General features: G+C 34.2%; 1 protein-coding gene across 12 annotated transcripts in view; it reads right to left on the bottom strand.

Moving 5' to 3' along the window:
* Window positions 1-6,353: 6,353 nt before the first annotated feature.
* LOC144966545 (protein unc-13 homolog B-like) overlaps window positions 6,354-16,453 on the bottom strand; it is a 299,970-nt gene continuing 289,870 nt past the window's right edge. For 8 of the 12 annotated variants that reach the window (XM_078903194.1, XM_078903195.1, XM_078903192.1 and 5 more), the window contains 5 exons: window positions 14,310-14,438; window positions 10,367-10,592; window positions 9,655-9,750; window positions 8,423-8,582; window positions 6,354-7,790 (listed from right to left, as the gene is read on the bottom strand). In XM_078903194.1, the coding sequence (XP_078759320.1) occupies window positions 7,502-7,790; window positions 8,423-8,582; window positions 9,655-9,750; window positions 10,367-10,592; window positions 14,310-14,438 (900 nt within the window). In that variant the 3' untranslated portion in view covers window positions 6,354-7,501. The remainder of the gene's footprint in view (window positions 7,791-8,422; window positions 8,583-9,654; window positions 9,751-10,366; window positions 10,593-14,309; window positions 14,439-16,453) is intronic. The other 4 variants (XM_078903199.1, XM_078903200.1, XM_078903201.1 and 1 more) reach the window with 1 other exon arrangement.

Genomic DNA, 16,453 nt, shown 5'->3' with positions numbered 1-16,453 from the left:
GGGAATTGGTTAAAATAGGAAATAGATGTAATTCCAAGAGCACACTATCAAAGTACGTAGTTTGAGATCACCTAAAAAGTCTCATCCAGACACAAGCAAAGGTCCCCGCCAAGAGGAACACACTCAATTGTTTACAAATCAAGCATATGTAAAAGGAAAAAAAAAGTAATACAGTGGACTCCGGATAAGACGATGCCCAGGGGAACCGAGAAAAAATCGACTTATCCGAAAATCAACTTAACCGGAGTGTAACCAAATGAGCAAAATCTCATTTGAACACAGCAAACCAATCTAGAATAAGTATGTCCCTTCATATCGAGCGGTCTCTGTAGTGGTCATGAGAGGCTCCTACCCCCAATAGTCCCATAGAGGAATCAGAATACATAAAAATCGGAATTTGAGATAAAAAAGCGGAATCAACTTACTGTTATTTACTATGACATACTTTGCAACAGAAAATGTAATAGTAATAGACCATCCAAAAGTACTCAAATGATTAAAAATAAAAAATGTGTAAAAATGTACAGATTGTGTAAAGACTAAGAATGGGGTCAAATAATAATAGAGAACACACAGGTCCTGGCCGTCTGAGAGCAAAGCATTGAATGGATGGATTTAACCTTGTCAGGACCCTCTCCCCCCCCCCCCACACACACACACCTAATCAAGCAAACGCGCGTGCCGGTACACACACACGGACACAGGGCTAAAATTAAATAGGGAAAGAAGCTGACCGTACTCAAATAATATTATTACCGATTGAAGCCAACAAATAATATTACCAAGGTCATTGACCTCACGAATTGGAGTCACAATAATAATAATAATACTTCGGTCAACCCCCTCCCAAACATATAATATTATCCGACATCAGCAGCACACACTTTGAAGAGACTAATCAGACACACAAAATGTGTGTTGATTGACCATAGGAGATGACGAAATAAGCCATAGCTCACTTTTTTTTCGCTAGAGATTTTTTTAAAAAAATTTCCTCGATGAGTATGCCTTGAATGTGGAATGTATACCAATTAAGTGAAATTATTCCGCGAAAAGCGGAAGGGTAGGAGCCTCAAGGTCATGCTTCTGGTAAATCGTCGAGACAGAAATAGCTGGTATGCCAATTTCCTATGCGATGATTTTCTGTCGCATGCCAAACTTTCCAAATGCATCGAATCTTCCTTTTCCGCGATAGGTTTGCCATTGTAGTTGTAGACTTGACTTGAATTCCTCTTCATAAAATTGATACTAATTAAGAGGGTCATTACATAGGATTAGAACCAAAAAAATCTTGAACTTGAAGTTGCGACAATGTAAAATTTGAGATGGAGAAATTAAAGTTATTCAATACTGCTCATGTACATTGTGACACGGACGTCAGGTAAAGCACCTACATCACATCGATGTGCGCCAATCGTTCACGAATATTCTTAACCACTTAAAATTCTTACTGGTAGCTTTTTTAACCAATGGAAATACTTGTTCATTTGTGATTTTTTTTGTAGTCATGAGTGATAAGAACATCGACTTAAGCGACATTGACTTATGTGGAGTTTTTTTTTTTTTTACTAATGTTATATAGGAAGAAGGGGGAGGGACCAAGAAAAAAAATCGACTTGGGTAAAAATCGACTTAGGCAACGTCGACGTATCCAGAGTGCACTGTACATTGCATAACAAAGAGATGATTTACAAGGGAAAAAAAGATCTCTCCCAAAACTGACTATACATTTGACTGTTCCCCTCCCAGCCAGGATATCCAGCCAGGGCCATGACAAAACCAAGTAATCTCATTTCAAGACAAAGACAGAAAGCAAGTTGGAAAACAGATATAGGGGGATAGAAGACGCAGTATGTGCCTCCCTGCCCACTATGGGAGGTCAGGATCCCCATCCAGAAATGTTTTTTTAGTTTCTAGGCTTTATTTCTTTTAACTGGGAAATAATATTGAAATTATAACTTGACCAAAAGCAGTGGTCTGATCATCAGATCATTGTTTTGAAATGACGCAACATATTTGAGGACATTTGTTGGCAATGATTTTAATAAATATAAATACCCATAGTATGTAGAAAATATTGGTTTTTTTTAAGAGTGAGAAAGAGAGAGAGAGAGAGAGAGAGAGAGAGAGAGAGAGAGAGAGAGAGAGAGAGAGAGTTGGGAGTAAGGTAACATTCAGTGCAATACTTTCTTTTATTTTTTTGCATCCCCCCTCTCTCTCTCTCTCTCTCTCTCTCTCTCTCTCTCTCTCTCTCTCTCTCTCTCTCTCTCTCTCCGAATCTTTCTCTTTTTTATATACATGTATTAAAATGGGGAGATTTACTCGTGTGGGTTCCAAGACAAAATAATATCCATTCTACAAATTGGACTATTTTGACAGTTATGTAGAACTAATCTCTCAGTTAAGTAATATCATTTGTTTTTGATGAAAGCCAAAAGGATTGGATTGACTCGTTTTTGCTCAATTAGCCGGAAGTCAGATGGACAACATACAGACAACGTTCACATGCACATACACACCGCCTCGCCGCCCCGCGTCACACCTGCACCACTGCTATCAAGTCTTTTTTTAAACGAATGAAAACATATCCTAAAATTTGCATTGGAACCTAGCAGAAAGTGATAAGAAAGCATTGCGCTGTTGTATGCCAAACAGACGATTAAGATTGAGGTAAAATAAGAAGATACAGTACTCGCTGATTCTAGCACGATCTCAAGAGAAGCCAAAAAGCGTGCTGGAATCCGAGCGTGTCGAAATCCGATGTTCATGGAAGGAAACTAACACATTCGGTCACCCAGCTCCAGCGAGTCGTATTACAGAGCGTGCTGGAGTTCGGCGAACGTGCTGGAGTTTGGCGAATGTGCTGGAATCCAGCGAGCACTGTAAAGACGTGAGCTGTGTTATGTGTCATTTTATCTCAATTTAGGTTGTCGAGGTTTCAGGCCATCAAAAAGTAGGGAAGACCAATACTCAGATCAGGAAAATTCTGTTTTATAAAATCAAGGAGACAGAAAAAGAATCCAGGCATAATATGTAACTTGGAATTTGTGATAAAAGGGTAAAGCCCAAGACGATGAGATTTTAAATAGTCGCAGCCTTCGATTACACAGGTATAAAGTTATATAAGGCAAAACAGGATAAGTGGTAAATTATAGCCACGTAAATATTATCACCAGAAAGTGACACAACCAGTGAGAAATGAACATTAATGGTTACAACCATGAATTATTATCCGAACACGAGCTTAACATTCTCAGTCTGGTAAGTTGTGTGTTGGATTTCAGTGAAAGATAAGAACACATTGCCCTCTCTTCGAAGAAACAAAGATGGTAAACACACACACACACACATACACACACACACACATAATTTATATAATCTTTTCTCACCTCAATTTTATAAAGGCATACAGGGCTTTTTCCATGGCTAAAGAACTATTGGTTGTGAGTTGGAGCAATTAATTCTAAAATAAATACTGTATTCTATATAAATCTATTTCGGAGAGGGATGGGAGGTCTAAGCAGGAGATTTGCACTTAGATTAGAAGTGGTCTTTAGATCTTTCAACCATTGGTTAGAGAGAAAAGAAAAACTGTTCCATAATTGCATCTCAAGACTATTCAAAACAACGGCCGTTAACCCTCTCCTTACCAAATACATGAAAATCGTCACATTTGTTACGATACAATGAACATTTTTCTTAATCAGTTTTGTTTTGCACATCAAAAAACATGTAAGAAAATTCTTTGTTTTATAAAGCGTGTTAATCTACACAAAAATAATGTGCTTATCTAGTAGGTACTTATTTCTCATGAGTTTGAGAGTAAAAAGTCAAGTTCTGAGTTGGTTAGGTATAGCATTTCTGTAAAAGTCATGAAAATGGTCGGTAAGGAGAGTGCATCAGTCCTAATTTTTGGAGAAAAACAATTGATACGCTAAATTGCTGCTTATTATCAAACAATTTACATTGTATTTATAAATGATAAAACCTTCAAGCAGTACGTTTTTAGAAGTTATTTATATTCACTCATTCTCATCCATATACTCATTATTTACCTCTTCCACTTTAATAAATGAAATCGAGTACTTTTTAACAACAACAACAACAACAACAACAACAACAACAACAACAACAACAAAAGTTATGCATTATAAACAGTTGATAAATTCCACTAAGTTTGTGATGATTTACACAAAATTGTAACTGACGATAGAAATGAAAAACAGGATTATGAAAAAAAAGAAGTCGAAACTTGAAATGCAATGAACACGAGGAGTGTAGAAAGACAGCATATTGCACTGGAAAACAAAATCATTTTCGAACCATGCACTAACGGTTAACAATTGGAATCTATAACTAATAATTTGTTTTTATATCTTCTTCATCTATTTGCTGTTTTGTTTGACTTCATTCGACTTTATGAAACAAACTTTTCTTTTTCTGGGGAATTCTGATTTAGAAAATAAAGGGTTTCTACCTTTCATCCAAAGAAGTTGATGAGTTATTGTCATGGAATGTTTTGTAAAGATGATACTGAAAATGACACTTCAGACTTAAAGGGAGACATAACTTAGAGTATAAACTTAGTCGGATGGGCAATGTCGAAACCTGTCGCATGCATGGAATAAAATTTGAGAAAAGCGAATACTATTTTCAATTAAACTCCCCAAATAAAAATCACAAGGAAAAAAAAAAAGAAAGAAAAAAGATACCCAAAAGCAATAAACCGATAAATTAACTAATAAGGCTATTTATTACATATTTAGATAAAGACAATGAGGTAGACATACAATTATTCAGGAATAGCAGTGGATTTGTGGGCAAAAGGGAAAACAAATTCATAGAAAAGGTCTTAGTGCCACGGCCATTTTGTTATGACTAGTATCTACTAGTATGTCGTCTAACAAATACTTCAAAGGCCTATTTATCGTATTATAATAATAACTGGGAAAGGGTCCTTAGATGCCAAACTCGGAAAAAAAATGCCCTTTTCTCATTTTGGCCAGAAAAGTTTGACTTCTTCTTCTTCTTCTTCTTTATCCCGCATTTTGCAGGGTTGCCATAATGAATGCCACATCTCCATGCATCTCGGTTCAGAGCATCATCTTCCTCCCGGCCCAGTTCCTTCATATCGTCCTTTACCTTATCAAACCATCTTGTCTTTGAACGTCCCTTTTTCCTCTTTCCCGCCAATTGAAAGTTTGTCTACAGATATTAATGATAAAGATGGCTCTCAAACCCAAACTCGTCAAATTTGGGGACACCTTGAAGTATCGATATAAAATAAAGTCAAACTTTTCTGGCAAACATTGTAACAAAGGAGTTATGTCAGTGAAAAAACAGGACAATTCTAATCTGTTTGGCCCGACGTGCACCTATTTGAACGTCTGATAACTCAAATGACTGTGGGCCCATTGTTGTCATGGATTTACTCTCAATCCAATGCAAAATATTGGCCGTTACAACAACATAATTAATTCGGTTATTGGACCTGCTAAATATGCACGTGGGTTCTGACCAAAGGCAATCTACCTGCAAATCCTACAATTTAAAATAAACAATTGTATGTAGCCCTACGCAATAAAGGTCTATTCCCTACGCACATAAACAATTAAACATTGATTATTTTGATATTAACGACTTCGTACATTAATCATATCGTATTTTTTCAAAGTCATATTGTTATGAGGGCCATTCATAGAATTAAACGGGCCATTTCAAAACTACTTTTATTTTATCTTCTCTCCCCCAACATTTACCATTGATATAAAACACATTTACTGAACAGATTACTCAACAAGAGTCAAATGTCAGAAGCAGCTCTAAAAATAAGAGATTCGGGAAATTAAAGCTAACAGAAGAAAATCATCTCTACCCACATTTTAGAAATAATCGAACAACTTAAACGGTTACCAGTAAAAAGATAATACAAACATATTTATATAAAGAGATATTTATACACAATTTTTAACCCTTTAACAACGGAGATGAATTTCATAAATTCGATTATCCATTTGGCTAACTGAAGACCTAACCGTTACAAGAAAGACAAAATAGTTGTTTCAGTTTTGCTGCTCTCTTGATTAAAATGGTTAGATATTGAATTAAGCTTAAGTAAAAATCGAATCTCGTCTGCAAAGGGTTAACATTTCAAACATTTACTGCGTTAGAAAAAACAACAAAACCGCTTTTAAATATACAGTGAATTATATAATATTATAGTTAAGGCTTTTAAGGTATGGAGTTAAAAGACTAGTCCTAGAAATAAGATTAAAAATGTAATTGAATGTTAATATATAAATGTTACAGCAGTACATTATAAGTTTATCACAAGTCTTATACCTCTCTCTCTCTCTCTCTCTCTCTATCTCTCTCTCTCTCTCTATTTGTCTCTCTTATTGTCATTCTTATCTTCCTTTCATACAAACACTAAGACACACTACAGTCCCACACACACTCACACACACACACTCTCTCTCTCTCTCTCTCTCTCCTTCTCTCTTTATCAGTCTCAATCTCCCTCCTCCTCTCGCTCACTTTCAAATTCGTTTTTTATGCGCATTGATTTTTACAATTGAGTCTGATTTGTCAATCTGTAATTATTATGTCCATACTATAAACCATTTTCATTGCCTATAAATAGTATGGCATTCTCCTCCTCCTTTCTGTCCAGTCTATAAACACAGTCAACAAAAACAACTTTATAAAACAACAACAAAAATCACAAAAACAAAAAAAGTACTTTATGGAACACGACAAAATAATTAGTATCCCATAGGGATTGGGCCATGAATCAATATAACAAAACAAACCTTTGCAGTATAATGTTTGATCCCATCACCATCACAGTAGTATGTATTATTTATATATTTATTCATTTTTATATACAAAAGTTTCGAACATCACAATATATTATTCGTCTTCCACATTCATATCGAAAGCGGGAGGAATTAACATATTATAAAAACATACGGGGCTGTTGACGTATCTGATCCCGTACAAAGCTTACTGCATACTTACACAAATTACACACGATCTATGAAAGATATCACTCGTTGGAATTTCGCCTATTTAGAGTTTTGTGAATGCCGTTGTAATTTTTTGGCAACTAAAACTTAACAGTAGATGGTGAGTCTCATGTCAGATGTGGGCATGCTAATACTTTCGGGGTGTTTTTTTTTTTTTTTGTATTCTTTTTATACATTCATTTAATTGTATCACAATTTATATTGTTTCCAGTAATCTTTTGAAGGGCTATAGCAACCATTATTTTCTAGTTTTAATAGAAAGAATTAATCTAAATATCTGGAGCATTTGGATGACCAAATTAATTTCTACTAGTTTCTTCCATAATCATCAGATATCATAATTCTTGTGATTATTCAAACATCTCTTTCTCCTGACACTCACCAGCAACCTCTTAGACCGTTCTCCTAGGATATTGAATAAACAACTGATTCAAATGTAAGCAAAATAAAACATAACATAATAACGGATTCTATCAGGACTGGACATCCTCTAAGTGTCGACACTCCGATTTCAACTTGACAAATTCTTTGGCCACTTCGTCGTTGGTCCGTTGAGACAAAATGCGTAAGACTGTAAAGCCAGTATCGTCGAGATGCACCCGTTTGCCCAAAGCCACCCAGCAGGCACAGCTTCCCTGCTCGATAATGTCCCGGAGCTGCATAAGAGCAATGCCTATGAGACGGTCTTCCCTGGCAAAGCAATAATCTTTGACGCAGAATTGGAGCTCGTAGGAGTAGGGGTCATCTTCATTACCAAGGTTGCTGGAAATGAATGGATTGGAGAAAGGTATAGTATTTTGAAATGTGGACGAAATCGCATTCACAGGATAATAACAATTACGACAGCAAAAGCAACAATGATTAGAGAAAACTAAAACGCGGATGCAAGCTTGGAGTGAAATTAAAGACAATTAATTATGAATACCGTAATGGACTGAGTAAAAAAAAAAAAGAAGATGTTTGGATACTATTATTTTAGCACAATGGTCTTCGTTTCCATGTTTAGCTTGACTACATGTGTTCGTAACTTAATTATTTATCTGTAAAGCGCTTTGAAATGTTAGATTCACGGAAAGCGCTCAACAAGTAACTAGTATTATTATTATTATTATTATTATTATTATTATTATTATTATTATTAGTAGTAGTAGTAGTAGTAGTAGTAGTAGTAGTAGTAGTAGTAGTAGTAGTAGTAGTCGTAGTAGTAGTAGTAGTAGTAGTAATAGTAGTAGTAGTAGTAGTAGTAGTAGTAGTAGTAGTAGTAGTAGTAGTAGTAGTAGTAGTATTACAGATATGCATTCATTGAGTACGGTGAATTTGTGGAAATTAGCGAATATAAATCTACACATCTATTTCATTTAACTTCTATCTGCTTCAATCTAGACTTTACTTACAACTGAAACGTTTCGTTATATTTCGGGCTCCAGTTGTTAGATTTGGACTTGGACGAGTGCTTCCGCCTTTTGTCGTTGAGATGTGGACCAATCAGATGAACTTCTACAAACGGCCTGAACATCCCAGTCGTTCTCCATTTCAGATCATTACAAGCCACAACTGAGGATTTTAAACAGATAACGCATTTGCACATTTTCTGAATTGCCTCGGGAAAACATGATAATAAAATATGCGTGGCTAGAGGTATAACAGTCGCCTTTGGATCGGAAGGTTCTGAGTTCGAGTCGCGCTCTGAGCGAGACTCGAGCATAGTCAAGTCCTTAGAAAAATTATTTTTACTCTCATTCTCTCACCGTACTCCGGTGTAAAATGAGTACCTGGCCGTGAACAGCGTTGTTTCTGTCCGAAGAAAAATGCAATATCGCCAAACACCCGTCATATCTCGTCCTACATGTTAAATGCTGCCGTTGGCTAGGGATCACTTGTAAAGCGCCTTGATATTTTGCTGTATAGAAGCTCAAATCTAAAAAAAAAAAAAACTTTATATTTTGGACACAATTTAGCATAATATTTGTTTTTAAAAATTCCAATAGCTCCAGAATGCAAGAAAAAGATCAAATCATCAAAAAAAAAAATCATAATGTGACCTATCGTTTCAAAAAGGTATTATGTCTGTTTGAACCTGATACTTCACTTAAGGCTTAATTTATAGAATTTAAGTTTAAATAATATAGCTACTCCTTTTATTGAAGAGAGTAGGTTTCTTTCTTAAACATCTAAACACTTTAATTTCGATCGAATTCTTATTATTTGGACATGAATCTATACTTTCCTACTCTGCTTCAGTTCCACACAATACCAAATTGCCGTGATATGTTATATATGTCATTTTAAAAAATGTTATATTATATGAATTTGAACTGGGCCCAATGTGTATGAAAAGATTATATAACAGCACAAAAAAATCAAACAACAACAAAATCCTCGAACGGGAATTAAAAAAATAAAAATAAACTAACAACCCCCCGCCCCCCCCCCCCCCCCAAAAAAAAAAAAAAAAAAAGAATTTAAAAATCAATAAAAATTAAACCATCTATCTACTTCTCATATATTTTTTTGGGTCATTTTTTATATAAAGAGAGTAAATGATTAATGTTGACAACAGAAATAAGAAAAACGTTGAAGTTGATAAGTCCATACTGGCTGGCCTTATAGAAATGTGTCCACCTACCTCTGACGTTGACTTTGTGGTCGCCTGTGCCAGGATGAGTGTTGAAATCAACCTGGATGGAGACCTCGCCCACCGGATCTTCGGATCCTGGTTTTTCTGTTGGAAATGGACACAGTATACATGATTTACAAATGCTTTTTTATATTGACAATTGGAAAGAAAAGTCGTGACATCAAACCAAACCTCCCACTCTTGTGGTTCCTATTCCTCGGCAGTGTTATGTAACCAGTTCTTCGGAGTACTACTAATGAATAAGTTACATAAAAGTGGCATATCTATTTCAGTAGCAGTGTGTATTGGTAGATTTTTAGAATTACGGAAAGTAAAAGAACGATGGTGGATGATCTTTATTGACGACCAGCATATATTTAGTACAGAAAATAAGATACCATCAATCTGAAACCAGAACATCGATTATACAATGTGTGTATGCAGTCCACCGGAAGAATGATTTTACACTTCCAATGAAATAGGAACCAGTTTTTAGACACGTTTGTTCCCTATTCGATGGTATCAATGAAAATGTAACAAAGAAATCACTTCCACTTATTTGAATAAATAAGTTATGTCAAAATGCTACTCCATTAAGTTAGAATTATTGAAACAACTACTTGTTTTGTTGTGAGCGCTTCCTAAGGATTGAGCCGCAATGAATTGAATGTTATGATACTGATAGATATAGATTAAAGTTATAATTGTATACTATATTGACCTTGTTGGGTCTGTGTGTTGACAAATGTCTTGATGAGTGTGTCTGTTGTTTGGGTGTAGAGACTGAGGGCATAACGCAACGACTGCAATTCTGGGCTCTTGTCCAAGAACGTCTTCTTCAAGCCCTGACCACCAGCGTGGAAGTATTGTTTGATGGTATCCAAGGCCATATCCAGAACTGCACATTGTCTCGGACTCAGATTCTTCTCTGCTTCTTTTGACATGTCCTGATGAAATAAACCAAAATGATATTTACACCTTTGTTATACTTAAAGCACGCCTTTTTTTTTGTCTAAGTAACACATGTATTCGTGTGGTAAGTATTCACTTTTCATCTCACGTGTTTAGTCTGTCATGAGTGCATGGTTCTGCTAACATCATTTCAGGATAAGGTTCATGTTAAAGACAAACACATTTACCAATTACCTAGTATGATGGCATACGATATTGAATGGGTTATATTTGGGTAAAGCAGACCTCCTGCTACTACAAAAAAATTGTAATATTACCAATCTTTGGTTCTAACCAAAGAACTAAATATAGATCTTTAATTCAATAAAGTATCTTGAAGTTCTCATTCCAGAGCTAGTATATATAATTGGGCTAATATACAACGATTTTGTTTTAACGTTCTGAGGACAAATTGGTAATGGTAGTTGTAATGTCTACTGTTTACTAAATGTAAGAAACAGTGTCATAAAAAAACCCGTATCATATAGAAAAAAACAAACAAACAAAAATATAGCAACATTAACTTCTTATCCAACTACTACTACTACTACTACTACTACTACTACTACTACTACTACTACTATTACTATTACTACTACTACTACTACTACTACTACTACTTCTACTACTACTACTAATACAAGCACCACTACTATTGTTATTGCGATTACTGTTGCTACAACAATAACAGCAACAACAAACACAACAACAACAACAACAGCAACAGCAACATCCACAACTACTCTTTACATTGATTTATTGTACTTATCAAACAACAGTGACAAACAGTCCACGTAACATTAAAGTATGTGTATTAATCCTAGAATTATTCTTTCTGGCCTACAAATAAATGCATGCAATTCACATAAATTTTGTGGTGGGGGATATTTTAAAAAGGGCCAACAAATAGGAAATGGGTGTTGTAAGAGGGGGAGGGGTGTGTATATATATATATATATATATATATATATATATATATATATATATATATATATATATATATATATATGTGTGTGTGTGTGTGTGTGTGTATATATATATATATATATATATATATATATATATATATATATATATATATATATATATATATATATATATATATATATATATATCAACTTTACAAACCCACTTGAAAAATCACAACAGTCTTCATCCGTTATGGGCCATTCGACACCAATAGCAAGAGAATGTTTAACTTAAGTGAGTGGTGACTGCGAAATTAATTTTGCATCCATTAGATTTTAAGTAAAGCCTTCACATAAATTATATATATATATTGGAATGAAAAGATAACTATGTATGAATATTAAAATACTCGACAGATAACGGATGGGGCATCATCAAGGATTTATTCTGGTGTTACAATATTTATTGCCGTGAAAACCAGTGTGGATGTTATAAAATGTAACTCAATTTTACAACCAATCTTTTGTGGTTGCTGACTTGAGGGCATGCTGACACACGATCCTCTCTGCCTGAGCCCTATGGCAGGAAAAAAAAAGTATGCGCGTAAAATACTACTTTGAGCTCACAAAATTTACTTTATTGCAAAATAACATTGTGAATGTGGTTTTTTTTTCTTTTAAATAGGTGACCTTTAACTTCAAGAAAAATCCAATGTAATTGCCAAAACAATGCGATTTTAGAGAAAAAAAGAAGAAAGAAAAGCATATAAATACACAGATGGGTCTATACACCATTCCTATAAAAGTGTTGCAATCTCTAATTAAATTATTCGAGCGAATTTTAATTCTAAATTTGTTTTTGTTTTGTACATAAAACCAAATTTTTAAAATTTTTGCTTGGTTAATCTACAATAATTTTGTTCTCATCAAGGAGTAATTCGTTGATTTTTTAAAATGTATTACGAGTGGTCGGTACCTTATAATGATATGATCAAATTTTTGAATTTCCTGTAATTTAAGTATTTAGATCATATTAGATTATTCATATTGGACCCAGGGAAGAACAACCTTTTTTGGAGCTGTGTAAGTCACAATTTTAATACATTATGTATCTCTAATGAACAGATGGAAAATTTTAATATCTGTTTAATATATTTACCATCATAATTTCAAAAATAATTGTGGATACTTCACAAATATAACATTCATCAATGGAAAGATTATAAATACGAGAACATCTGAAAATGAAAATCAGGTTAAAAGAATAAAACGCTCACAAAATCTTGGGGAGTAAAGCATCAATCAATAGGATTCACTAGTCTAATGTCACGTCAGCCCAGCAACGAGCCTCTTGGTTCTAAACAAAGAAAATCGCTACTTCTTATTCTTCATGTTGGCTAGAACTTTTCACATGTCATGTGATCAGAATGTATAAAAGTCAAAACATGATCAGATTTATAATATTTTTCTCCTCTGGATACACTTTTATGCTCGTCGGAGAAGTATTTCATAAAGGCGTCCGCAATTGTTCTGATAGTTTAGAACCAGTTACTAAGTTACTATGCTTCATTACGAGGGAAGTGACATCACGACTGTTGAAGCCTATTAAGGACCGAAAACTATTCTACAGACAAAGACGCAAAGTCATGATGTGATGATCTGCAGTTAAAATTTTAACCCCTTAAAGACAAAGTTTGAATTAACTCGTGCCTATTATCATGTCTTACCATTGTTACCCGAAGAACCATCATTACACATGTTAAAAGTTATAACGGTTTAGTCTAAAGGGGGGTAACCAGATAAATAATATGAGTGTCTTCGATTCAGAGAAAACCCGTCTCGCCGTTATGGGGTTAAGTGTATTTAACACAGAGTTATCAATATATAAAAAAAAAAAAACAATTAATGGAATATTTTTCCCTTTAATGTTATTATTACAAACAAGAGGAAACCCATTTAAGAAGAAATTTAAAAGTGAGAGTGTCACACGTATAAATATAATTGTGAAACGAAAGAAAATATCGATATAAGTTTTTCGTTGCCCACATGCTTTTAGCTGAGAGGCATATTTTGCAGTGAAGCATTTCTTGCATATTTGAATAATTGGACATAAAATTAAAGAATTTCCTGTCCGAAATGACATTTCAATAAACGTTTCTACATGGGATTTGTATTTATCAGTGGTTAAAGCACATTAAAAATAATTTTTACGAATCACAAAATTTTAAGACCCAGCAAAGTTCCAGTGTTATGATGGAGCACGATTTTGAGTCAAAGGGCATGCTGGTGCTGAAACAATAGTTTGTTTAAATGTGGTCCTTTAACTCTCTCCTTACCAACTACAGGAAAATCGTCACATTCGTTACTATACAACCAATATTTTTCTTTTTCAAATTTCTTTTGTACATCATAACATTTAAAGAAAATGTACAGTGTGTTGTAGAGCATTATGTAGACAAGAACTTACTGCTATTGTGTTTGAGCGATAAACATTTTTTTTGTGTGTTAGTTTGGTGGGAAGTTTTGGGGAAAATCCTGAAAATGGCTGGTAAGGAGAGAGTTAAAAATATTTTACCAAAAAGGGGGTGGGGGCATCGGTAAATTTACATCTAGTCTGTTTACATAAATACATACGCTTGAGACAAGAGGAGGCAAACTATTTATAATGTCATGAAAAGAAATCACACTGAGACTTAAGACGGATTAACCACACAACGTTAAACACCAACCAATGAATATTACATTTGATATAATATTATTATCAATACACAGATCAGGCAGACAACATCGAGACGTTTAAAGTACCAAGAAAGTCGCCTGGATGCTTTTGACTTTGTTCATGGGCGTATTCATGGGCATGCTGCTCACGTGATTGAGCAAGATGCGAGACATATCCTCGATCTTGGCTTGCGCGTTGCTTGGAAGAGGCAAAAGCTGTTTGCAAGACAAAAGGATAGAACCATCACCCAACGTTGTCAGTGGCATGGTAATAAAACAAAAAGGTATTCGTTGGAAGAGCAAACGAATGTTTAGACAATCGACATCAAACAAATGAACTCTTTTGAGCAATGAATTATAAAACATTTTGGACAAAGATGGTAAAAGGATTGAACTGAGGAAAATCTTTTACAAATTGATTTAAATTAAGGACATACCTACAAACATTTTAAAAAGCTGAGACATTATGTAAAGAAAGAAATTGACAGAAAATTTGTTGAAACTGAATATATATATATATATATATATATATATATATATATATATATATATATATATATATATATATATATAATATACATATATATATATATATATACATATATATATATATATATATATACATATATATATATATATATATATATATATATATATATATATATATATATATATATATAATCATTTAGTAGACTTTAAAGGTATCAAATTTATTCAAACTAATAATGTGTTCATTATAATCTAATCTAACTAATGGAGATTTAATTACTTTATGAGCAAAGAATATGTGAGTCATTGGTTGGGCATTTCATCCTTACATCAATAAAAAATTAAGACTTGTTTTACATTGAAATCAATGCCTATGTCTAGAGTCCACGAATTGGAACACAATTTATATCCAAATATTCTATAGTAAAATTATCATGAGAATAGATCAAGTTTTAAAATAGTTAGGTATGATTGGTATAAACCGACGTGCACTTATGTGCATTTGTGTACACATCGGTCTAAACTGAAAGGGGAAAAAAGGATTTACACCTCTGTCACGGAATTGGATCTATAGGGAATGAGATTAGCGGAAGAGTAGCGTCCCTTGGTTGGACGTCACCCATAGTCTGTGACGTCACTGGCGGAAAAGTTAGTCCGCGAGGACGAGAGACGCATGCGCACAACCAACATGACGTTCTCTCTCTAATAACTTTCCCGCCGGTGACGTCACAGACTATGGGTGACGTCCAACCAAGGGACGCTACTCTTCCGCTAATCTCGTTCCCTATTCACCAGACACAGCACAAATACAAAACAAACAAAAAATAAAAAGGTAAATTTCTGACAATAATATGCATCAAAATTAAAAGGCTGCTGTGGGTTGATTTTCATTCTAATCTGTACCCCCTTGATCTACGCCGTTTCAGCAAACTTACCACTTCTTCCCAGCCAAAAAACTGACAGAAATGATTCAATTATTTAATAATTACATTCAATGCATAATCACCATCCATATGCACAGGAAAACGCTGGTTACACATAATATTGTGCTGTGCTCTGATACAGCACATTTCTTTTTTTCATTTTGACCAGCCAGTAATCTTGTCAAAAACACCACATTTGAGCCTATAACCATGTTAACTGCCGTTCTCTGGAATGACACGTATTTAAAAATTTGGCCAGAAAACTCGTCCTTCAATTTATCGATCTCGAGGTACCAGGTTTGAGATTTTTTTTCCCAAGATGACTGTCATTAAAATCGATCGATTGTTGAAGGACGTGTTATCTGGGCAAATTTACGAATACACGTTTTTTCCAGAGTACGGCGTTAAACAATTTTATTGATATTTTTAAAAAAACATATTTTTTTCTTGCGAAAATGAAAAAAAAGTGTTTTGTCAGATTATGCTGGAAATTAGTTTTGTAGCCAAAATGTCAATCTTTCAACGATGATTTCTGTTAGGTTTTATCTAGAAAGGCTCGTGTATTTTAATAAATCCGAATCCTTATTGTATCTAATGTACCGATCTCATTACTTTAAGATACGGGGGGAAATAAAATCAAAAGAAGCCAGGGTCCTCGAATTAGACAAAATGAGGGAATAGTTATGAAATAGGGAATCCTAGTTGTAGACAAAGGTCACCCTTGAAAATTGTATTAAAAAAATAAACAATTTGGAAATGATGGAATGGTGAATATGAATATGTTGAATGAATGAATATATATATATATATATATATATA

This window comes from Berghia stephanieae, chromosome 2 (genome assembly GCF_034508935.2).
Source record: "Berghia stephanieae isolate SIO BIC M18660-M18661 chromosome 2, UCSD_Bste_1.3, whole genome shotgun sequence".
Lineage (NCBI taxonomy): Eukaryota > Metazoa > Mollusca > Gastropoda > Nudibranchia > Aeolidiidae > Berghia > Berghia stephanieae.
The sequence above is the reverse complement of the archived record's forward strand: the minus strand, read 5'-3'. Positions and strand labels throughout refer to the sequence as shown.